The sequence below is a fragment of the Oncorhynchus nerka genome, linkage group LG9a (assembly GCF_034236695.1).
Source record: "Oncorhynchus nerka isolate Pitt River linkage group LG9a, Oner_Uvic_2.0, whole genome shotgun sequence".
NCBI lineage: Eukaryota > Metazoa > Chordata > Actinopteri > Salmoniformes > Salmonidae > Oncorhynchus > Oncorhynchus nerka.
In genome coordinates this window covers 21070779-21095314 of record NC_088404.1, presented here as the reverse complement: position 1 = coordinate 21095314, position 24536 = coordinate 21070779, and the positions used below count along the sequence as shown (strand labels likewise).

General features: G+C 42.9%; 1 protein-coding gene across 4 annotated transcripts in view; it reads left to right on the top strand.

The window, feature by feature from the left end:
- si:ch211-266k8.4 (carabin) overlaps window positions 1–21379 on the top strand; it is a 49621-nt gene extending 28242 nt beyond the window's left edge. For 3 of the 4 annotated variants that reach the window (XM_029667560.1, XM_029667559.1, XM_065022406.1), the window contains 2 exons: window positions 2186–2380; window positions 20803–21379. In XM_029667560.1, the coding sequence (XP_029523420.1) occupies window positions 2186–2380; window positions 20803–20881 (274 nt within the window). In that variant the 3' untranslated portion in view covers window positions 20882–21379. Of the gene's footprint in view, window positions 1–2185; window positions 2381–20802 lie in introns of those variants that run through there. The other variant, XM_029667561.2, reaches the window with a different exon arrangement.
- Window positions 21380–24536: the final 3157 nt, after the last annotated feature.

Here is a 24536-nt window from a genome sequence, read left to right as displayed (position 1 = left end):
ATAGGGGCAAAGAACCTCAACAGGAAATTCAAGGTCGTAAAAGTTGCCACTTATCTAACTTTCATACCGTTTTTCCATTCATAGCATTAATTATGTGGTAGTCATGCATACAACACTGGTGGGTGGAGGTAGGCAATCCCACAGCCATGAGCTTCCTGTTGTTGCTTAAAATATTTCAAAACAAAAACAATTTTATGCGCTGTTAAATGTCATCGCAATTAGAACTTGAAGCACCGACTCTTGGAGGGTGGAAAAGATTGACATGAATTATATTTTTTAATGGGTATAGGTTGAGGTCCGCCCCTCTACATCAACTTCGTAAATCAATATTTTTGTGTTCTAATGACAAGCAGTTCCATGTCGTGTCTCCCTGGCAGGCAGGCTGGCCTCAGCCTCATTCTCATAACAAAAGCATATCACACATCTTTGAGCCGGTGCCAGAAGTCTGTGTGCATACCTGTCATTCCTCACAGGTCCCGTATTAGTGTCAAGTGGCTGAAAATGCTGAAACGAAGAGCGGGTCGCCCGGGGTCAAGGAAGGGATTACGCTAATTTGACACAACATTACAGAGAGGGCAGGGAGTGGATTTGACTCCTCTCAGCGAGTCGCTGAAAAGGCTTGTCAGCTTTTCAACACTGACGGGAGGAGCTAAGGGCCAGTAGAGGCCAGGGGTATTACAGCTGCTGTTGACTATAGCACACTCTGGCTCATGTACAGAGTAAAGTGTCTGACTCTGAGCTCTGATCTAAGAGTAGAGGATGTAGTCACAGCACACTGGAACTCCCACCAGTAGATTTCAGTCACTCATCAGCAGGAGATTGTAATATCGCTGTGTATTTAATCTATATTCAAAGAATGTTGATTTCAGATTGTGTAATGTGAACTTTTTCCCCCTCCATAAGTTTAATTGTACTCATTTGTAGGATAGTCAATAGATCACATTTTTATGTGGTGAACTACTGAAGAAATGTGGTGGTTATACTGTGTTGTTCCATAGAGTTTATGGATTGGACCCCTGGCTGAGGTTGACCTGTATAGAAGGTGTAGGTCAGGCACAGGTCATTCCACTAAATACAATGGTCACATGACACATTTACCAATTTCACCCAAGAATTTGGGCGATCAGGAATCTGAAAATGCTGAGCAAAAAGTTTGCGGTGGTTCCCCTTCCTCTGGGATTGTTGTGTGGGTTTTTAGAGATCATATGTAGAATAATTTAAGCCATGAGACTACTGAACAATTAATCAAATGGTCACCTGGTCACTTTACCCCTACCTACATGTACAAATAACCTCGACTAACCTGTAACCCCGCACTGACTCGGTACCGGTACCCCCTGTATATAGCCTCATTATTGTTATTTTATTTTGTAATTTTAAAAAAACTTCCGTTAATTAGTAAATATTTTCTTAAATGCATTGTTGGTTAAGGGCCTGTAAGTAAGCATTTCGCGGTAAAGTTCTATTCGGCGCATGTGACATACAATTTAATTCAATTTTTTTGGTAGCTATGTTTGTAGTTACAGTATGTTCTGTGTCAGTAACTAAGCCCTACATCCACACTTTATAGGTGTTAATCACATGTTTGTTGGTGTAATGTGCAGAGGAAGCTTGTTTGAAGGGTGAGGAAATTAATGAAAAATGGCAGGTGTTTGGTGGGTGACTGGCTGGCTGCCACCCTTACACCCAACCCCGGTGCTGTTTTGTAAATAGTGTATGGCACAGGGAGGATATCTCTCACTCCCCCCAGCCCTGCAGGTGCTTCCTCTGTTAATGCCCTACACCTGTGGATAAATCAAACCACTGACATTTATGACATATCTATGAGCCAGAGAGAGGGAAGATGGGGGAGCGAGAGTGTCTACATACAGTACGTGTTTTTGTGTAGCCCCTGTGTCAGTCGAGTTTCACACCAAGGTGTCACTGTAGAATGGTTATCAGACTTCTTGGCTATTGACCTGTGGCTCATGATGTCAGACTGAACAGAGTACTTTTACTCCCCTTTCATTTTTGGAGCCTTTTCTATTATATGATGTAGCTAGTCTAAATCAAAAGTTGTTAATGTGCATTCTGGACTACATGAAACATTTTTAAAGTGGAGTTGAATTAAACACTTGTGCATCACAGTTTGGGGATAGCTGTGACATGAAAGTGAGTAAACATTATTATGCTCCTGTTTCTCCAGCAGGCCAGAGCCAGCAGCGTTTAGGAGAATGGGTTCTGGTCCCGTGGGCAGGGTGGCGCGTAGACGCAGCAGTCTGCCCCCCAGAGTTGAGTCCCTCCGCCTGCTCCGGACCAGGACCCCCCAGTCCCCATCGCCCTCTCCCTCCAGCCCAGCACAAACACTGGCCCATCAGAGACGGAAAACAGCCCTATCCAGGTAAGCTGGAACCTATTGTCTACATTGTGTTATAGAAGACTGTATCAGGGTTGAATTCATTAGTCGGATTCCGTTGCAAAATATTTTGTAATGCTTACACTAGGAACCAAATGGAAATAAGCGGAGGAAACGGGAAGGGCCTAAGTGAATTTGTCCAATAGAAACATTTGTTTTTGTTGCAAAACATTTTCTGTTTGGAGTAAACGGTTCCCGTTACAAAATGTTTTACAACATACAAAACATTTTGCAATGGAATCTGACTAATGAATACACCCTAGGAATTTAACTGATATGCAGACCATGTACTATATAATAGACTGGATCTGTTTTCTAGCTTGGGGTTTAGAGTCCCAGTAACTCATTCCAAAGTGTCTTCCTGACTTGAGTGTATCTGAAGGAGGTGAAATCAGATCCGTCCTCTATTTGCGTTGGGCTTGACAGATGTGATACCCGCTGACAGAAGTGTGGTTGTAGTGTTCTTTTTAATTAAAGGGATCACCACTCATTGCGTAATCATGTTATAATGACATATTATTGTTTCTCCTGGAATATGAGGTATAGTAAAGTGTAACTATATAGTAATAATATACACCCCACATCAGAGATGTAACATGGAACAGTAATCTCCTCGTTGTGCAATCAGCTGTAACAACACATCCTGAACTGAGGACCCTCACAGCCCCAACCCACCATTTGAATGTGTTGTTCGCAGTAAATTATTTATTGCCTTTTTTAAATGGTTTTGCACTCCAAGCAGCCAGTCCCCTGCTGTATCTCATAATATACTCCTGTCCGGCCCACCTATGTACTGAGCAACATTACGTCAGTGTTCTGTTTCCCTGTAGCGTAGGCAGGGCTGGGCCACAATGGTACCAAAATAAACCAGAGAGCTTGCCTCCCTATAGTGCCTACTCTCCGAAGGGTACCAAAATGAACCAGAGAGCTGCCTGCCTACTGCGTACTCTGTCCCTGGAAGTTCATTCAGTGTCTGCAGGCATCCTGGGAAAGCCAGAAGCTCTTAGGAGGAGTGGTGGAAAATGACAATCGGAGTGCCTCTTTATCTACATGCAGGCCAGACCAGTGCAGTGTCAGCTCCCTCCCTCCATAAACTCTGATCAGCACTACAGAGCAGATGTATTTATAATCGGGCACCTCTCTGGCAGCCCCCCAGAGCTCTCTCCTCTTACACACCAACCAACCTCACTCCCATTGGAAAGAACAGCCATGGTCAGAGACTGGAGCAGATGAGTCACACTGCAACTAGGAAAACGCTTGATTAGCCTTTTGGTTCAATCCAAAAAAACTGTAGTAGTGAACAGATGGGAACTGCTCTATTTTGGTCTGGTATAGTGTTTATATTATAATGTCTACTCTCTGGACATGTGGCCCTAAACACTGTGACTGACTATAGAAATCCACATTGTTGTTGTTGTAACCTGATGGTGAATGCTGCTCTGTTGGATGATCTGAATAATTGGTGCTGTGAAGCCTTGTTAGTCTTCATGTACTGTCCATGTGATCTAACTTGACAGACAAATGTGTCGTAATTCCATCATTCCATCTGACATCTTGCCAGGGACAACCTAACTGCTAGTGAAGTGGAAAACTAGCTTGACAAGTGTTTTTCTCACCCGTACTTTGCCTACTGAGCAGACCGAAATACTGAGCAGACCGAAATAGAGAGGAGTGAGTTGGTGTAAAGCTTGACTCAATTTTGTCTGAAAACTAATTTCAGCGTTCTGTGTAATAGCTATTTATGTGACTGTTGGTTGTTTTCACTGAGCTATGTGGGAAAGTGGTTTATGCCAGACTGCGTGTGTTAGAGTTCACAACCATGTGTTTCATGACTGAACAAGTTGTGCTTCCGGTTCATTCACATTGTTTTGTGACTTAACGGGTGTATGTAAATAAGACAAGTACACCATCCCTCTCCAACAAAAGCAATTGAATTATGTAAATACAGTTGACATATTTAAGACTAACTTTATTCATGAAATGACAAGCAAAATATGTGCGACAGCTATAACTGTCTGTTTAAATTTAACAAAGACACAAGCGCCATAGACTGGCACACTTGTTTGCCTCACTGACTAGTTAGTCAGCCCCACCCACATCACTGTATGTACAGTTGAAGGCGGAAGTTTACATACACCTTAGCCAAATACATTTAAACTCAGTTTTTCACAATTCCTGACATTTAATCCTAGTAAAAATTTCCTGTCTTAGGTCAGTTACCACTTTATTTTAAGAATGTGAAATGTCAGAATAATAGTAGTGATTTTTCAGCTTTTATTTCTTTCATCACATTCCCAGTGGGTCAGAAGTTTACAGACACTCTAAATTAGTATTTAGTAGCTTTGCCTTTAAATTGTTTAACTTGGGTCAAATGTTTCAGGTAGCCTTCCACAAGCTTCCCCCAATAAGTTGGGTGAATTTTGGCCCATTCCTCCTGACAGAGCTGGTGTAAATGAGTCAGGTTTGTAGGCCTCCTTGCTTGCACATGCTTTTTCAGTTCTGCCTGACAAATTTTCTATTGGGTTGAGTTCAGAGCTTTGTGATGGCCACTCCAATACCTTGACTTTGTTGTCCTTAAGCCATTTTGCCACAACTTTGGAAGTATGCTTGGGGTCATTGTCTATTTGGAAAACCCATTTGCGACCAAGCTTTAACTTTCTTACTGATGTCTTGAGATGTTGCTTCAATATATCCACACATTTTTCTTTCCTCATGTTGCCATCTATTTTGTGCAACAGTCCCTCCTGCAGCAAAGCACCCCCACAACATGATGCTGCCATCCCCATGCTTCACGGTTGGGATGGTGTTCATTGGCTTGCAAGCCTCCCCCTTTCCCTCCAAACATAACGATGGTCATTATGGCAAAACAGTTCTATTTTTGTTTCATCAGACCAGAGGACATTTCTCCAAAAAGTATGATCTTTGTCCCCATGTGCAGTTGCAAACCGTAGTCTGGCTTTTTTATGATGGTTTTGGAGCGGTGGCTTCTCCTTGCTGAGCGGCCTTTCAGGTTATGTCGATATAGGACTCGTTTGAATGTGGATATAGATACTTTTGTACCTGTTTCCTCCAGCATCTTCACAAGGTCCTTTGCTGTTGTTCAGGGATTGGTTTGCACATTTCGCACCAAAGTACGTTCATCTCTAGGAGACAGAATGTGTTTCCTTCCAGTGCGGTATGATGGCGGCGTGGTCCCATGGTGTTTATACTTGCGTACTATTGTTTGTAGAGATGAACATGGTACCTTCAGGCATTTGGAAATTGCTCCCAAGGATGAACCAGACTTGTGGAGGTCGACAAGCAGATAAGCGTAATTTCGATTAAGACATTAATGAGCGAGCTAGGACGGAGTCAATTTAACTACTTTTTGCAATGACAAAATTTACAGCAACAGAATTCAGAACATGCAGTCTTTTACGGTGTTCTCCCTGTACACCAAGTCAGAACCGTAGGATAAATAAAGGGGCATATATATATATATATATATTTTAACCCTTTATTTAACTAGGCAAGTCAGTTAAGAACAAATTCTTATTTTCAATGATGGACTAGGAACAGTGGGTTAACTGTTAACTGTTGTTCAGGGGCAGAATGACAGATTTTTACCTTGTCAGCTCAGGGATTCGATCTCGCAAACTTTCGGGTACGAGTTCAACGCTCTAACCACTAGGCTACCTGCCGCCTCATATAAGCAGACAATGAAAGCTTGATGATTACATTTTTTTTTTAAAACAACAGTTTTATAGGCTACAATTGCACCACGAAGTCAGAACATGAGGTGAAGATAGACCAAATTATTAGGGTGAGGCACACTTAGTATTACTTTCTTAGCTAAGGAATACAGATCTACCTGGCATATTACATAATTTATGCAACAGCATACAAGACATTTTTGGACTCACCTTGTTCTCACGTGAACAGGAAGGTGGCGTGTCGGTCCCTCGTGGGCAAATTTTGTCATCAAACTTTCATAAAAATCTGCCATTCTCTGTATTTCTGGCACTTTCAAGACAACTGGGAACTCAACCTTTTATTTCTTTATATGTATTAAAAAAAGTTGACGTCATTGATCTTCAGGTCGTAGCTCAAGAACAATGGTTCCCAAACTTGTTATAGTCCCGTACACCTTCAAACATTCAACCTGCAGCTGCATACCCCCTCTAGCACCCCTCTGTCACTTCCCACATCCCGGCTCATGGGAAGTGACAGCTCTTATAGGACCAGGGCACAAATAATAATATAATCAAATCATTTTGCTCTTTAACTATCTTGCATATAAAACCTAATTTGTTCATCGGAAATTGTGAATTACTCACCACTGGTTAATGAGAAGGGTGTGCTTGAAAGGATGCACATAACTCTGCAATGTTGGGTTGTATTGGAGAGGGTCTGTCTTAAATTATTTTCCACTCACGGTCTGTGCCTGTATTTAGTTGTCATACTAGTGAGGGCCGAGAATCCACTCTCACATAGGTACGTGGTTGCAAAGGGCATCAGTGTCAGGATACTCTGAGCGCAGCCTATCCAGAAATTCAATTTTCACAGAACCGCATGTTGCAATTTCAATGAGCCTCTCTTGTTCAGATATCGGTAAGTGAACTGGAGGCAGGGCATGAAAGGGATAACGAATGCAGTTGTTTGTGTCATCCATTTTGGGAAAGTACCTGCATAATTGCACACCCAACGCACTACGGTGCTTCGCTATATCACATTTGACATTGTCTGTAAGCTTGAGTTCATTTGGGGCGGCATGTAGCCTAGTGGTTAGAGCATTGATCCTAGGCCATCATTGAAAATAAGAATTTGTTCTTAACTGACTTGCCTAATTTAAATTTAAGAAATTGCACACAAAACATCATATAATGATGGAAAGACCTGTGTGTTGTCCTTGTTAATGCAGACAGAGAAGAGCTCCAACTTCTTACAATCAGCCTCAATTTTGTCCCACACATTGAATATAGTTGTGGAGAGTCCCTGTAATCCTGGATTCAGATCAGTCAGGTGAGGAAAAAACATCCTCCAGATAGGCAGTCGTGAGAGAAACGCGACATCATGCAAGCGGTCAGACAGGTGAAAATTATGGTCAGGGAAACTTTTAATCTCTCAATTTAAAAAACAAGCGTGTCAATACTTTGCTCCTTGATAACCAAGCGTTACATGGTCGCTGCCCATATCATTGCATAGTGCAGAAAATACATGAGAGTTCAGGCACCTTGCTTTAACAAAGTCAACCTTTTTCACTGTAGTGTCCGAAACGTCTTTCAAGCTGTCAGGCATTCCCTTGGCAGTAAGAGCCTCTCGGTGGATGCTGCAGTGTACCCAAGTGGCATCGGGAGCAACTGCTTGCAGGCACGTTACCACTCCACTATGTCTCCTTGTCATGGCTTTTGCACCATCAGTACAGATACCAACACATCTTGACCACCAAAGTCCATTTGATATCACAAAGCTGTCCAGTACTTTAAAAATATCCTCTCCTGTTGTCCTGGTTTCCAGTGGTTTGCAGAAGAGGATACCTTCCTTAATTGACCCCCCCCATAAACATAACCAACATATACCAGGAGCTGTTCCAGGCCCGCCACGTCTGTTGACTCATTCAGCTGTAAGGCATAGAATTTACTGGCTTGTATGCAAAGCAGTAATTGTTTCAAAATATCTCCTGCCATGTCACTGGTGCGTTGTGGAACAGTGTTGTTTGATGAAGTCATTGTCTGTCTAGTTTTTTGGGGCCTTTTCCCCCAGCATTGTCCCAGCCATATCTGCAGTAGCAGAAAGAATTAGGTCCTACACAATAGTACGGGGCATGCCTGTCCTAGCCACTCGGTAGCTCGCTATATAGAAAATGCTTCTAGCCCCTTCTTATTAATAGTATATGTTGCCCTCATACTTGTCTTACTACTCGAAAGTCGTCTTAATTCTCACTCAAACTCCTGTGGCTTATTTTCCAAATGTCTGCGCAAGAGTGACGGTTTCATCGAGTTGCGAGATTTAATACTTTTGCACATGTAACACACTGGCTGAGGAAAGTCAACCCCAAATCAATGTAGTCATCATAAACTCGGAAAAAAGACACACCCCTTTTTCAGGACACTGTATTTAAAAGATAATTCGTAAAAATCCAAATAATTTCCCAGATCTTCATTGTAAAGGGTTTAAACACCGTTTCCCATGCTTGTTCAATGAACCATAAACAATTAATGAACATGCACCTGTGGAACGGTCGTTAGGCAATTAAGGTCACAGTTATGAAAACTTAGGACACTAAAGAGGCCTTTCTACTGAAAAACACCAAAAGAAAGTTGTCCAGGGTCCCTGCTCATCTGTGTGAAAGTGCCTTAGGCATGCTGCAAGGAGGCATGAGGACTGCAGATGTGGCCTGGGCAATAAATTGCAATGTCCATACGGAGACGCCTAAGACGGCGCTACAGGGCGGACAGCTGATCGCCCTCGCAGTGGCGGACCACGTGTAACACCTGCACAGGATCGGTACATCCGAACATCACACCTGTGGGACAGGATGGCAACAACAACTGCCCGAGTTACACCAGGAACGCACAATCACTCCATCAGTGCTCAGACTGTCTGCAATAGGCTGAGCGAGGCTGGACTGAGGGCTTGTAGGCCTATTGTAGTAAGGCAGGTCCTCACCAGACATCACCAGCAACAACGTCGCCTATGGGCACACACCCACCATCGCTGGACCAGACAGGACTGGCAAAAAGTGCTCTTCACTGACGAGTCATGGTTTTGTCTCACCAGGGGTGATGGTCGGATTCGCGTTTATCGTTCACGGAAACATGGCTCACTCGGGATACGTTACCAGAGTTGGTACAGCCACCTGGTTTCTTCATGCATCGCACCAACAGAAACAAACATCTCTCTGGTAAGAAGAAGGGCGGAGGTGTATGCCTTACGATTAACGAGTCGTGGTGTGATCATAACAACATACAGGAACTCAAGTCCTTTTGTTCACCTGACCTAGAATTCCTTACAATCAAATGCCGACCGCATTATCTACCAAGAGAATTCTCTTCAATTATAATTAGTCGTGTGCACCCCCCCCCCCCCCCCTCCAAGCAGACACCTCGATGGCCCTGAAATAACTTCATTGGACTCTATGTAAACTGGAAACCACATATCCCGAGGCTGTATTTATTGTAGCTCGGGATTTTAACAAGGCTAATCTGAAAACAAGGCTCCCTAAATTTTAGCGGCATATCGAATATGCGACCCGGTCTGGGAAATTCTGGATCATTGTTACTCTAACTTTCGCGACACATACAAAGCCACCCCTCGCCCTCCTTTCGGCAAATCTGACCACAACTCAATTTTGTTGCTCCCAGCCTATAGACAGAAACTACAACAGAAAACGCTCAGGTCTGTTCAACACTGGTCCAAGCAATCTGATTCCACGCTTTAAGATTGCTTCGATCACGTGGACTGGGATATGTTCTGGATAGCGTTGAACAACAACATTGATGTATACGCTAATTCGGTGAGTGAGTTTATTAGCAAGTCCATCGGTGATGTTGTACCAACAGCGACTATTAAAACCTTCCCCAATGCAGTAACCATGGATTGATGGCAGCATTTGCGAAAAACTGAAGGCGCGAACCACTGATTTTAATCAGGGCAAGGCAACCGGAAACATGACCCAATACAAACAGTGTAGCTATTCCCTCTGCAAGGCAATCAAACAAGCTAAGCATCAGTATAGAGACAAAGTACAGTCGCAATTCAATGGCTCAGAAATGAGAGGAATGTGGCTGGGTCTACAGTGAATCACGTACTACAAAAGGAAAACCAACCAAATCGCGCACCCCAATGTCTTGCTCCCAGACAAACTAAACAACTTATTCGCTCGCTTAGAGGACAATACAGTGCCACCGACATGGCCCGCTAACAAAACCTGCGGACTCTCCTTCACTGCAGCCAACGCGAGTTAAATATTTAAATGTATTAACCCTCACAAGGCTATCGGCTCAGACGTCATTCCTAGCTGCATCCTCAGAGCATGCTCAGACCAGCTGGCTGGTGTATTTACGGACATATTCAATCAATCCCTATCCCAGTCTGCTGTTCCCACATGCTTCAAGAGGGCCACCATTGTTCCTGTTCCCAAGAAAGCTAACGTAACTGAGCTAAACGACTAACGCCCCGTAGGCACTCACTTCCGTCATCATGAAGTGCTTTGAGAGACTAGTCAAGGATCATATCACCTCCACCCTACCTGACACCCTAGACCCCCTCCAATTTGTTTACCGCCCCAATAGGTCCACAGACGACGCAATCGTAATCACTCTGCGCACTACCCTAACCCATCTGGACAAGAGGAATACCTATGTAAGAATGCTGTTCATTGACTACTGCTCAGCATTTACCACCATAGTGTCCTCCAAACTCATCATTAAGCTCGAGACGCTGGATCTCGACCCCACCCTGTACAACTGGGTCCTGGACTTTCTGACCGCCCGCCCCCAGGTGGTGAGGGTAGGAAACAACATCACCACAAGGGTGTATTCTCAGCCCTCTCCTGTACTCCCTGTTCACCCATGATTGCGTGGCCATGCACGCCTCCAACTCAATCATCAAGTTTGCAGACGACACTACAGTGATAGGCTTGATTACCAACAACAACAAGACGGCCCACAGGGAGGAGGTGAGGGCCCTCGGAGGCTGGTGCCAGGAAGACAACCTCACACAACATCAACAAAACAAAGGAGATGATCGTGGACATCAGGAAACAGCAGAGGGAGCAGCCCCCTATCCACATCGACGGGACAGTGGTGGAGAATATGGAAAGTTTAAGTTCCTTGGCGTACACATCACGGACAAACTGAATTGGTCCACCCACACAAACAGCGTGGTGAAGAAGGTGCAACAGCGCCTCTTCAACCTCAGGAGGCTGACGAAATTTGTCACCAAAAACACTCACAAACTTCTAAAGATGCACAATCGAGAGCATCCTGTCGGGCTGTATAGTACGGCAACTGCTCTGCCCACAACCGCAAGGCTCTCCAGAGGGTAGTGAGGTCTGCAAAACACATCACCAGGGGCAAACTACCTGCCCTTCAGGACACCTACACCACCCGATGTCACAGGAAGACCAAAAAGATAATCAAGGACAACAACCACTCGAGCACCTGCCTGTTCACCCTGCTGTCATCCAGAAGGCAAGGTCAGTACAGGTTCATCAAAGCTGGAACCGAAAGATTGAAAAACAGCTTCTTTCTCAAGGCCATCAGACTGTTCAACTGCCATCACTAACATTGAGTGGCTGCTGCCAACATACTGACTCAAATCTCTAGCCACTTTAATAATAAAAAATTGGATGTAGTAAATGTATCACTAGTCACTTTAAACAATGCCACTTTATATAATGTTTACATACCCTACATTACTCATCTCATATGTATATACTGTACTCTATACCATCTACTGCATCCTGCCTATGCCGTTCGGCCATCGCTCATCCATATATGTACATATTCTTATTCATTCCTTTACACGTGTGTGTGTGTGTGTGTGTGTGTGTGTGTGTGTGTGTGTGTGTGTAATAAGGGAGATGTTGTGAAATTGTTAGATTACTTGTTAGATATTGCGGCATGGTTGGAACTAGAATCACAAGCATTTCGCTACACTCGCATTAACATCTGCTAATCATGTGTATGTGACCAATAAGATTTGATTTGAATGAGCATTACACAAGGCCTGTACTCTGGAGCGGGATCGTTTTGGAGGTGGAGGGTCCGTCATGGTCTGGGGCGGTGTGTCACAGCATCATCGGACTGAGCTTGCAGGCAATATCAGCGTTGTGCGTTACAGGGAAGACATCCTCCTCCCTCATGTGGTACCCTTCCTGCAGGCTCATCCTGACATGACCCTCCAGCATGACAATGCCACCAGCCATACTGCCATACTGCAGCTATACTGCTAATGACATTTCAAAATGTATTTGTTTTTCCCCCCGAGTACCCAGTTGTCTTGAACTCACTCAGATTTCCAGTTCTGAGTTAAGTTGTTTTGAGCGTGGCACAAATCATGCTTCATTGACAGCATGGCCAGCAAACTAGGAAAAGAGACCCTTAATCTTAGATTTCATGATGATAATTGCTAGCTATGACTTTGAAAGTATGATGTTGACATTATCAGTCCAATCAAAGCTACTGTAGATATGTGATTTGATGTAATCTGTGGCCAATGACCTTGAGCCTTCTTGGGTGGGCACCTCTAATGTAACTATAGGGCAGCACCCAAGGGGCTTGAATTTTCTAGCTCTACCTTTCGACTTGGCGGTGACGTAATGTCCTCATAAGTGACTGAACACTGAGCCAATCATGGCGCAATGCTCTGTATTTTCTGCTGGGTTGCACCACCACCACAGAAAGCACTGAGCTAGGCTGAAACACCTGCATTTTGGAGCTGCCTTACTCAAGAAAACAACAGAGAGACTATGTTTGTATGCGGCTTTATTAACTCAATTATATATATTTTTTACATTGTTTGCAAACTGATATGTGACACATTAATGCCAAAATAAGATGCAAAACAGGAAAGCCTGTATTTATTTATCTTTTGCAAAAAATGTGGGGCTCAACTGCCCTGAATGACTGATCGCAACTGGATACGGCCATATGCTGCTGTTCAGAGAGGTGGGTGTCCCAGTACAGGTCTACTGGGACCAGATTAGGACATGGCTGGCAGGGTGAGTCAGTAGTGATATGCTGCTGTTCAGAGAGGTGGGTGCCCGTCTCCTCCCTCCCCTCTGAGCACTGAGGGAGGAGAGACAGTACAGGTCTACTGGGACCAGATTAGGACATGCCTGGCAGGGTGACTCAGTAGTGATATGCTGCTGTTCAGAGAGGTGGGTGGCCGTCTCCTCCCTCCCCTCTGAGCACTGAGGGAGGAGAGACAGTACAGGTCTACTGGGACCAGATTAGGACATGGCTGGCAGGGTGACTCAGTAGTGATATGCTGCTGTTCAGAGAGGTGGGTGTCCCAGTACAGGTCTACTGGGACCAGATTAGGACATAGCTGGCAGGGTGACTCAGTAGTGATATGCTGCTGTTCAGAGAGGTGGGTGCCCATCTCCTCCCTCCCCTCTGAGCACTGAGAGAGGAGAGACAGTACAGGTCTACTGGGACCAGATTAGGACATGCCTGGCAGGGTGACTCAGTAGTGATATGCTGCTGAACATGCTTTAACTCTGGAACCTGATCACTCACTGTGTGTGTAGTTCAGTAGCACTCTGTAGTTATTTGTTCAGGTGTAATGCTTATGTAACCAACAACAAAGGGAAATGGGGCATGGGATCTATGACCAGAGCGCCAGCTATTTTACATATATTTCAGTGGACCTCAATGGGAATATTTGTTTTGAGACGATGCAAACTGCCCAGGACTACCAGAGCTGTTTGTCAAGAGTAAAAGCAATGATTAAACAAACTAATAGCATTTTATGGACATGTATACTCTTAGCCTCCACCGCCATGCTCCCATAACACTGTATACAACAGTTGCCTTTAATTTTTCATGACATCACTCCTGATTTCCCAGCATTGGTATGCTGTTCAGACTGGCTAGTGTTTCCGTGGAGACTAGGAACAGAGGGAAATCCAGACAGTGCACATGCTTGGGAAACATGATTCCATGTGAAGAATTGCAATGTGGATGTCACAGATGGATAAGTAATCCAATAAGTTGTCTACTGTAGGTTTAGATTCCTAGTTTAACAGACAAGAAGAGAAGAAACATGTATTGAATTGACTCTTTAATAACGTATTACCAATACTTTGTAAGACTACAATGGAAGAGCATGTTGAATATCACACCCACATGTCTGTCTAGAAGCCTCAATCCAACTCTCGACCTCCAAGCCAGTTTCACAGGGTTTTTTCTTCCATTGGTTCCCTCTAACCAGGGACTGATTTTAAACCTGGGACACCAGGTAGGTGCAATTAATTATCAGGTAGAACAGAAAACCATCATGCTCTGGACCTTGTAGGATAAGAGTTAAATATCCCTTCAAGAACATGATCAAAGTGTCAATGGCCTGCAGGTTAGTCAGAGCAGCAGTTAAGGTAGAGACCCTCTCAAAGGACCTACCAATACCTTTGTCCCAGGCAGCACATCTGTATTCTCAGCAGACACTCTTATCCAGAGCGACTTAGTGAGTGCATTATTTATTTTTATAGACCAACCTCTGTCCATAGGTGTCTTACTTGCTGTATCATGAGAACTCATTCCAACCGAACAGACCCCCCCCCCCGTCCAAAGGGACAAGAATGATCAAATATGTGTGCTTGTGTAAGTGTTCAGTTTCTATATGCCTTTATTTAGCTATTGTGGGAAAGTCCTACTGCTGAGTCATTCATTGACCAGGAAAAGATTTTGTGAAAGTCCCATCCCTTTTATGGTTTCTGCTGCAGTGAAATTTAATTTAAATGATGCATGCTGGGTGTCTGCTTGAGCAGAAAGACTAAAATTGTCCCCTTTGTCCAAAGTGGTGACGCTCTCCTCGTGGCTGTAGGAGAACTGTAGAAACCACCATTCTGCTACTACATGACAGCTAGCCTAAATGTTTCAGTAGAGCAAGTAGCCACAGTTAGCCATTGTTGATGGAGTTTGAATGTCAATCACATTATATGGATAAAAAAAAAAAAGATATTGGCAAAGGAATTTCTTGGTTGTAGCTAATCCAGATCCTGTTGTAATGTTGATCTCAGTATATCAACTTAGCACACTAATCTAGAGTAGTAGACTTTCACATGCAGCATATATTCTGCTCTGATAATCCTTCATAGAGGTCCCAGGAGCTGAAAGTTAATATGGGAGTGAAGGATTGTATCTGATCGCCATCAGCACCTGTGATCGCTCTACTGCACTCTCACCCAGCCATTCACAGGCTTTCACGTCCAGGTCCCACACGGCCAGTGTTGCGCCAGAAAAGGCCTCTCAGTATCACTGACAAAGGTGGCTTTGTTCACAGCAAGATGCAATATTTGCTCCTCATTGTGGCAGACTCTTTCGAGTCCTCTGGTTCTTTTGACGCATGTAGGACTTTGTGTGTGCCGTAGCAACCCCTGACATTACAAGGTTATGCTGAACTCCGATAAGATTTCTTCTGGAGTTCTATTTTATTATCTCTGTCTTGATGTACAGTGGGGCAAAAAAGTATTTAGCAGGCACCAATTGTGCATGTTCTCCCACTTAAAAAGATGAGAGAGGCCTGTAATTTTCATCATAGGTACACTTCAACTATGATAGACAAAATGAGAAAAAAAATCCAGAAAATCACATTGTAGGATTTTTTAATGAATTTATTTGCAAATTATGGTGGAAAATAAGTATTTGGTCACCTACAAACAAGCAAAATTTCTGGCTCTCACAGACCTGTAACTTCTTTAAGAGGCTCCTCTGTCCTCCCCTCATTACCTGTATTAATGGCACCTGTTTGAACTTGTTGTCAGTATAAAAGACACCTGTCCACAACCTCAAACAGTCACACTCCAAACTCCACTATGGCGAAGACCAAAGAGCTGTCAAAGGACACCAGAAAAAAAATTGTAGACCTGCACCAGTCTGGTAAGGCTAAATATGCAATAGGTTTGCAGCTTGGTTTGAAGAAATCAACTGTGGGAGCAATTATTAGGAAATGGAAGACATACAAGACCACTGATAATCTCCCTCGATCTAGGGCTCCACGCAAGATCTCACCCCGTGGGGTCAAAATGATCACAAGAACGGTAAGCAAAAATCCCAGAACAACACGGGGGGACCTAGTGAATGACCTGCAAAGAGCTGGGACCAAAGTAACAAAGCCTACCATCAGTAACACACTACGCCGCCAGGGACTCAAATCCTGCAGTGCCAGACGTGTCCACCTGCTTAAGCCAGTACATGTCCAGGCCCATCTGAAGTTTGCTGGAGAGCATTTGGATGATCCAGAAGAAGATTGGGAGAATGTCATATGGTCAGATGAAACCAAAATATAACTTTTTGGTAAAAACTCAACTCGTTGTGTTTGGAGGACAAAGAATGCTGAGTTGCATCCAAAGAACACCATACCTACTGTGAAGCATGGGGGTGGAAACATCATGCTTTGGGAGTGTTTTTCTGCAAAGGGACCAGGACGACTGATCCGTGTAAAGGATAGAATGAATGGGGCCATGTATTGTGAGATTTTGAGTGAAAACCTCCTTCCATCAGCAAGGCCATTGAAGATGAAACGTGGCTGGGTTTTCAGCATGACAATGATCCCAAACACACCGCCCGGGCAACAAAGGAGTGGCTTCATAAGAAGCTTTTCAAGGTCCTGGAGTGGCCTAGCCAGTCTCCATATCTCAACCCCATAGAAAACGTTTGACCTCTGTCATTGCCAACAAAGGGTATATAACAAAGTATTGAGATAAACGTTTGTTATTGACCAAATACTTATTTTCCACCATAATTTGCAAATAAATTCATTAAAAATCCTACAATGTGATTTTCTGTCTGTCATAGTTGAAGTGTACCTATGATGAAAATTACAGGCCTCTCATCTTTTTAAGTGGGAGAACTTGCACAATTGGTGGCTGACTAAATAATTTTTTGCCCCACTGTATAATGTCAACTCTAATAGTGGTAGTACTGCCCATAGCCTCCATTCAGTGTGTTCATTCTCAAAGTTTTGTATGAACAGAGCGTTGCCCCATTCACACTTCAGAGGAGGATACAACACTGTGGTTTTTCTCCTCACCATCAGGAGGTAGTGTCACTGTCAAATACAATTAAACTTTTCCTCATCTCATGTCTACCAGCTCCACAAGGACCACTGGAGCAGCCTTGTTTTTCTGTCTCTTCTAAAGAGTGTATTCCTCTTACAGTATGTAGTGGTCCATGGAGCGAGGCGGGCAGGGCCCCTGCCATTCAGGATTAGCTGTCAGATCAAACGTGTGTAGTGCGACTGGACTAGAGGTCGACCGAATATGATTTTTCAACGCCGATCCCGATTTATTGGAGGACCAAAAAAAGTCGATACCGATGAATCGCCCGATTTAAATCAAATTTAAAAAATGTTAAAACATTTTCTTTTTTAAATGCATATGTATATATTTATTTATTTGTAATAATGACAATTACAACAATACTGAATGAACACGTATTTGAACTTAATATAATACATAAATAAATCTATTTAGCCTCAAATAAATAATGAAACATGTTCAATTTGGTTTAAATAATGCAAAAAGAAAGTGTTGGAGGAGAAAGTAAAAGTACAATATGTGCCATGTAAAAAAGCTAATGTTTTAGTTCCTTGCTCAGAACATGAGAGCCTATGAAAGCTGGTGGTTCCTTTTAACATGAGACTTCAATATTCCAAGGTAAGAGGTTTTAGGTTGTAGTTAATATAGTATTTATAGGACTATTTCTCTCTCTACCATTTGTATTTCATATACCTTTTGACTATTTGATGTTCTTATAGGCACTTTAGATTTGCCAGAAACACTATTAGCGCGCACCCTGCTAACTAGCTAGCCATTTCACATTGGTTACACCAGCCTAATCTCAGGAGTTGATAGGCTTGAAGTCATTAGCAGCTCAATGCTTGAAGCACAGCGAAGAGCTGCTGGCAATACGCATGAAAGTGCTGTTTGAATGAATGTTTACGAGCCTGCTGGTGCCTACCATCACTCAGTCAGACTGTTCTATCAAATCATAGACTTAATTATAACATAATAACACAGAAATATGAGCCTTTGGTCATTAATATGGTCAAATCCGGAAACTATCATTTCGAAAACAAAACGTTTATTCTTTCAGTGAAATACGGAACTGTTCCGTAGTTTATCTAACGGGTGGCATCCCTAAGTCTAAATATTGCTTTTATATTGTACAACCTTCAATGTTATGTCATAAGTACGTAAAATTCTGGCAAATTAGTTTGCAACGAGCCAGGCAGCCCAAATTGTTGCATATACTCTGACTCTGCGTGTAATGAACGCAAGAGAAGTGACACAATTTCACCTGGTTAATATTGCCTGCTAACCTGGATTTCTTTAAGCTAAATATGCAGGTTTAAAAATATATACTTCTGTGTATTGATTTTAAGAAAGGTATTGGTGTTTATGGCTAGGTACAGTCGTGCAACGATTTAGCTTTTTTCGCAAATGCGCTTTTGTTAAATAATCCTCTGTTTGGTGACGTTGGCTGTCTTTGTTAGGAAGAAATGGTCTTCACACAGTTCGCAACGAGCCAGGCGGCCCAAACTGCTGCATATACCCTGACTCTGTTGCAAGAGAAGTGACACAATTTACCTAGTTAAAAGAAGTTAATGTTAGCAGGCAATATTAACTAAATATGCAGGTTTAAAAATATATAGTTGTGTATTGATTTTAAGAAAGGCATTGATGTTTATGGTTAGGTACACATTGGAGCAACGAAAGTCCTTTTTTGCGAATGCGCACCGCATCGATTTATATGCAACGCAGGACACGCTAGATAAACTAGTAATATCATCAACCATGTGTAGTTAACTAGTGATTGTTTTTTTATAAGATATGTTTAATGCTAGCTAGCAACTTACCTTGGCTTCTTACTGCATTCGCGTAACAGGCAGGCTCTTCGTGGAGTGCAATGAGAGGCGGGTGGTTGGAACTTTGGACTAGTTTACTGTAAGGTTGCAAGATTGGATCCCCTGAGGTGACAAGGTAAAAAATCTGTTGTTCTGCCCCTGAACAAGGCAGTTAACTCACTGTTCCTAGGCCGTTATTGAAAATAAGAATGTGTTCTTACCTGACTTGCCTAGTTAAATAAAGGTGTAAAAGAAAATCAGCCAAATCGGTGTCCAAAAATACAGATTTCTGATGGTTATGAAAACTTGAAATCGGCCCTGATTTAGACTGGACCAACCTCTCCGGCTCTGATTTAGACTGGACCAACCTCTCCGGCTCTATCAGACTTAATCGGCTCTGACAATGACAGCTAGCCTAATGCGATGGGCAGCAGCTGTTCAGCACACTGCAGGCCACATAAAAACACCAGACTTTTTATCACCTCAAATGAAGATGTATTTACTACATGGGGGGGGGCTAGAGCTCAATAATGGGGTGACAATATTTGAAAAGGGCATTGTAACATTAAAGATTTGAATCCCGACGTGTATGGCGCTTGGTGCATGTGCTGTTATGCATGTCTCCATCACCACTCGGGATGTTTAGCTGTATGTATGAGTGTGTGTGTGTCCTTAATTCTCTATCAGATTAGCTCTAAATATAGCATGATCAAGGCCATATCAGACTATGCTTTTCATGAAGTGATTTTAAACGAGGCTACAGTATAATACAGTTGTCTATGTTCATTAATGTGACTAGAGTACTCCTCTGGGGCAGAGTTGCAGTAGTTGGTTGGTAGTAGTACTTCGGGCCTTGTGATGTTCTGTAATCCAGCTCCCACAGCATGGTTTCCTAGGAGACCTGTTGCGAGCAGCTCAAGGCTCCATCACCGAGCCTCATCTCCAGTCCCCCTCCGGACCTCCACATGAAGCCCAAACCCCAACAGTGTCACAGGCTCTAGCGCCACTGCTTTTTCACCAATGCCCCCAATGCAGCCGTATTAAACCGTCATGATAATTAACGTCACACAGGCATTGTGTTCATCTTTTAGAGGAGTCTGGGGGACATTGTGTTGCTGTCTGAAATGTCTCATTCCACCTCTGCTCTCTGACTGTTTGTGCCCCTCAGAGTTTTGACATCTGGGCATTGAAGGTTCCATACATAAGCCTGGTGTGGAGTCTTTTGCGTAAGAAATGAAAAGTGCTCTTAGAGCCCGAGGAGGGAGAGTGCTCCAGCAGCAGGCATCTCCGTGCTTTTAGTGCTCTCTTCCTGTTTTTTTTTTTTCTCTTCTTTCCCTGTGGAGGATTTTGAAAAGCCCTTTCAAAAAACCACTCATTCCCTTGACCTTTACCGGGGCAATTTATTTTAACATTGGGCTACAGAAATAGCCGCAACACTTTAAGTGCAAATCTTTTCAGTCGGTTTTGTTTCGGGATGTCAACGTGTGTTTTGTCCACGTCTACATTTATACTCTGAACATTTTAGAAAAATTCATTTTCAGAATAACTTGTTTGCTCAACAAACCAGATCTCCAGTCTCTTTCAGTATCTAGACTTAGAAAAATGTTTTGTGGCTAGCTTCAGTTGAATGCCGTTTGAAAGAGCAGGGGTGCAGCGTCACAACCTCCAGTCCTGTCAGCGCCACAACCCCCCCAGTCCTGTCAGCGCCACAACCCCCCCAGTCCTGTCAGCGCCACAACCCACCCAGTCCTGTCAGCGCCACAACCCACCCAGTCCTGTCAGCGCCATCCTTAATCTTCTTTCACTGGTTGATAATGTATTTTTTTTACTGATCACTCACTCTCCACTTGTCATAGGGAACTGCCATCAAGATGTCACTGCCTGAATAAGACTACCAACCCCTTAAGGAACACTCAGGAGTCCCAACTCATCTGAGGAAAGGAGGACCTGCACTTGATGGTACTCTTGTTTATCACAATGCCCTCAAAACCCAACACGGAGGACTACAGAGTAATGTCCCCATGGAAACTTTTTAAACATCACATGCAAGATCCAACCTTCCTGGATGTCTTAGATTAATCACTGCTCATAGTTGTGAATATCATTGTCCTAGGAAGGGCCTTCTGATATGGGGCATTGCTCCATATCCCCTTTCCAATGTTTGTCCTACCACTGCTACCCAGCGATTTAGTACTCTCTGGGTAGTAAGAACAGTGACTTTTCACTCAGCCCTCTGGTGCGACGACTAGGCTAAAGGTGGGATTTGCTGTGTCATCATATTTTAGCACTGCATGTGGGAGTGTATATTTCGCTGTGAATTCTACCTCTGAATTTCTGTGACGTCGCTCCAGTGGAGTTGTTTGTTGTTTTAATATATCTTGTACTCGTAGAGACGTCAGCTGTTTTGAAATAATAAAATATTAACCCTTCTAATGGTCAGTCATTTATTCACTAAAATGTTTCTGAGGGTGGTCACATGTGGCGTCACTGCCTGCTCTTTGGTTTACATTGTTTGAGAAACTCAACTCAATACAACTATACAAGAGATTAGAAACTTATCTCTACATAGAGGTAACATTTTGTATTCTATGATGAACAGTGGTGATAGTGCCACTACTGTTGGATTTGACAGATTCTGTAATGAGTTAAATAGTTATGTTGACTAGATAAATGGCAGCCAGTCTGAACTAATGTCTTTAGACAGCTAGTGCACCATCCATTTACATCTAGACCCTACATGTTTGACCAGAGGCTCATCTTGTAATGTTTTTCTCAAACTTTTCACTGCACAAACATTGTGGGTGATCATGTTGTGTGTTTTGGGAGGGTATCTGCCTCTTTCACAACATTTAATGACAATCAGCCCCTATAATTACCTGAGGTGTATGTAGGCAGCACTAACAACCACACAATTGTTCACTCTAATGGAACAGCTGTGTGACGTTTTTGTGGAAGAGGCGGATTCTACTTTCCCCTACTTATGCAACTGTCAGAAAAGCACTGCAGTGGAGAGACTGCCAGACGAACAATACAGATTTAACCTGGTTTTGTTATTGTGATTTAGTGCTCTTATAAATCTGTCAGCTCACAAGGAAAACTAAGTCAACTGGAAAGCTGTGGAATGAGGGGAGTGTGCTTCAGGTCTTTTTTGATCCCACACACCGATACTTGGCTGGCTGAAGAAAGCGCTGTTTTATTTTGATGCATTTTTGTTTTTTCTCTTTTCCCCTCCAGTAGGTGGATTTAACTAGCGTTGCTCTGTGTTGATGCATGTTCTCATTCTGCTTCTCCTGTTTTTTCTCTTGCTATTTCACTCTCGCTCTAAGTTAAGGTAGTGACCTATTAAAAGCTCAGGAATGCTTTGAGTGAACCCTCTGACCTTGTAAGGCTGCGTTTTAGACAGGAGGCCTGATTCTATTTATTTTCCACTAATTGGTCTTTTTACCAATCACACATTTTTCAGAGCTCATCTGATTGGTCAATTTGTGAAAACAAAATATCAGATTCTGTCTTCCTGTCTAAACGCAGCCTAATGGCTCTGACCCGGTAGTTCAGGGTCAAAGGCAGTCCTCAGAACCTGGCCAGGACAGAGGGGAGGAGGGAGGGATGGGTGGAGAGCTCAGGGGCACAAGTGCTCCCCATACCTGAAGCAAGAGTGGGAGTTTGGCGGTCAGTAACTTTTGTTTACATCCCCCAATGTCTCCTGTCTCACCTGATTTCAAACAGGACATGGGTTATTGCATCATTTTCTCATCTACTGTAACAGTATGAGGCCATGTGTGGCATATTAGATGATACATTTAAACTTTAGCCAGTTTCACAAAACATATTTCCAAAGGTTAACACATACAAAACAAATATAAAATTCCAAAGTTTTCTCATAAATTAGGCCGAAACGCAACAATTGTAGTAAAACATTTACATTCAAACTAGTTATTTTGGTCTCGTTTACCAGAAGTCTATTACATTCTCCTAATCCAGTCTTGTATGCTGTGTTTTGGTTTCTACTATACTTATATCCTTATGTGTCCACTCAACCTCATGGATAGAGCAGATACCTTTTAGGCAGGTACGTCCACACACAGGATGCAATTTGTCTTCCAGTTGTTCTGGGAGATAAGCTCTGTCAGCTCTTGTTAAAGACGCATTAACATCTGCATGAGGAGGAGGCACACAGGGTTGAATTATTGACAGCACACTGTTTCTCTCACCTCTAGTCCAGGTTCACTACAATCCTTTTAGGAGTTTCTAAATTCTTTGTGCTCTTTGACGTGCCCATGATTCAATCTTTATACATTAATGAAAACATATTTTGTTAGTACCTAATCCTACATGGGAGAGCACACAAATGACCTAATTACACAGGTGAGAGAGCTTCAGTTTTTACTCATGTCAAAATGTTGCCCACGCGCACACACCCCTAACCCTACTGTAAAGGGAAGTGAGCAGGAAAGGGAAAGGTGCCGCCTGCTTCCTGGCATTCATCTTTTGGGATGAGTTGGACTAGAATCAAAATGAACATATGCCACTTCTGAACTGAACAGACCTGACACACAGGTTATACTCATCTAGAAAAACAATTTTTGAAAAAAACGTTCACGTTTATCTCTAAACAAGAACAAAAATTGCTTACAAATCAATTACTAAATCATGTTTTTCAACTAATAACGATGTCAGTATATGTGGAAATCCTGACAGATGCAAGATATGCACTTGCCATTAGTCATCTTCCTGCTGTTTCACCCTTCATAGAGAAGCTATACTCTTGTTGATTTCCAATTTAATAGTCATTGTCATTAACCTAACCAATAATTCATTAAAAGGAGTTCAAGACATTATTCCTTCTGACCTGCCCTGTGTGTCCACACAGTAAGGATGACCTACAGTACTGTAGCTTTCTCATCCATATAACCACTAATGAAAACATTGACTGGACCGCAGTTATTCTAACTTATTGTACTGTGAGGTTTTTATATACAGTTATAGGATCTTAATTTGACATCTTGTCACAGCAAAATAATCCTGCTGCAACAGGATTTGAATGTTTAGTCTATAATGTTGCATGATCGATGGTTAGGCTATTTGGCTGAAAGTAGGCTACTTGAGAAGTGCAATATGTTAATATAACTGTGGGTTTTCAGTAAATTTATGTAAATCACGAAGCTCATCTGCATGTCCTGAAGTGCAGGAAAATTCTCAGCACCAAAAGAGTGATCAAATTAAGATCCTGCACCTCTACCACTAAATTTAAATAATGATGATCGTGAAGTGCAAAATTACAAACAAACAAATCGTCAACTGCTGGTTTTGATAATTAGCTCTTCTGGTCAGGAGCGTTGTTATAAATCGTCATGGTGATTTCTTTTCACCATGCCTGTTAGGAGCTGTGTTGTTCAGAGGGTAACATTAGAAGGCCCAAATGTATGACTTGCATAATGGATGAGTGTTGTTGCGTAGCACTAACATGACTCCCTGTTCAGCGTAAGTGTCGTGACTGGATCCTGTGAGAACCTGTTTAAATGCTGTGAACCTGTTCTTTACTTCACTCTTTCCTACTGATGCCAGCTCCAACCTGTTCACACCGATAGCT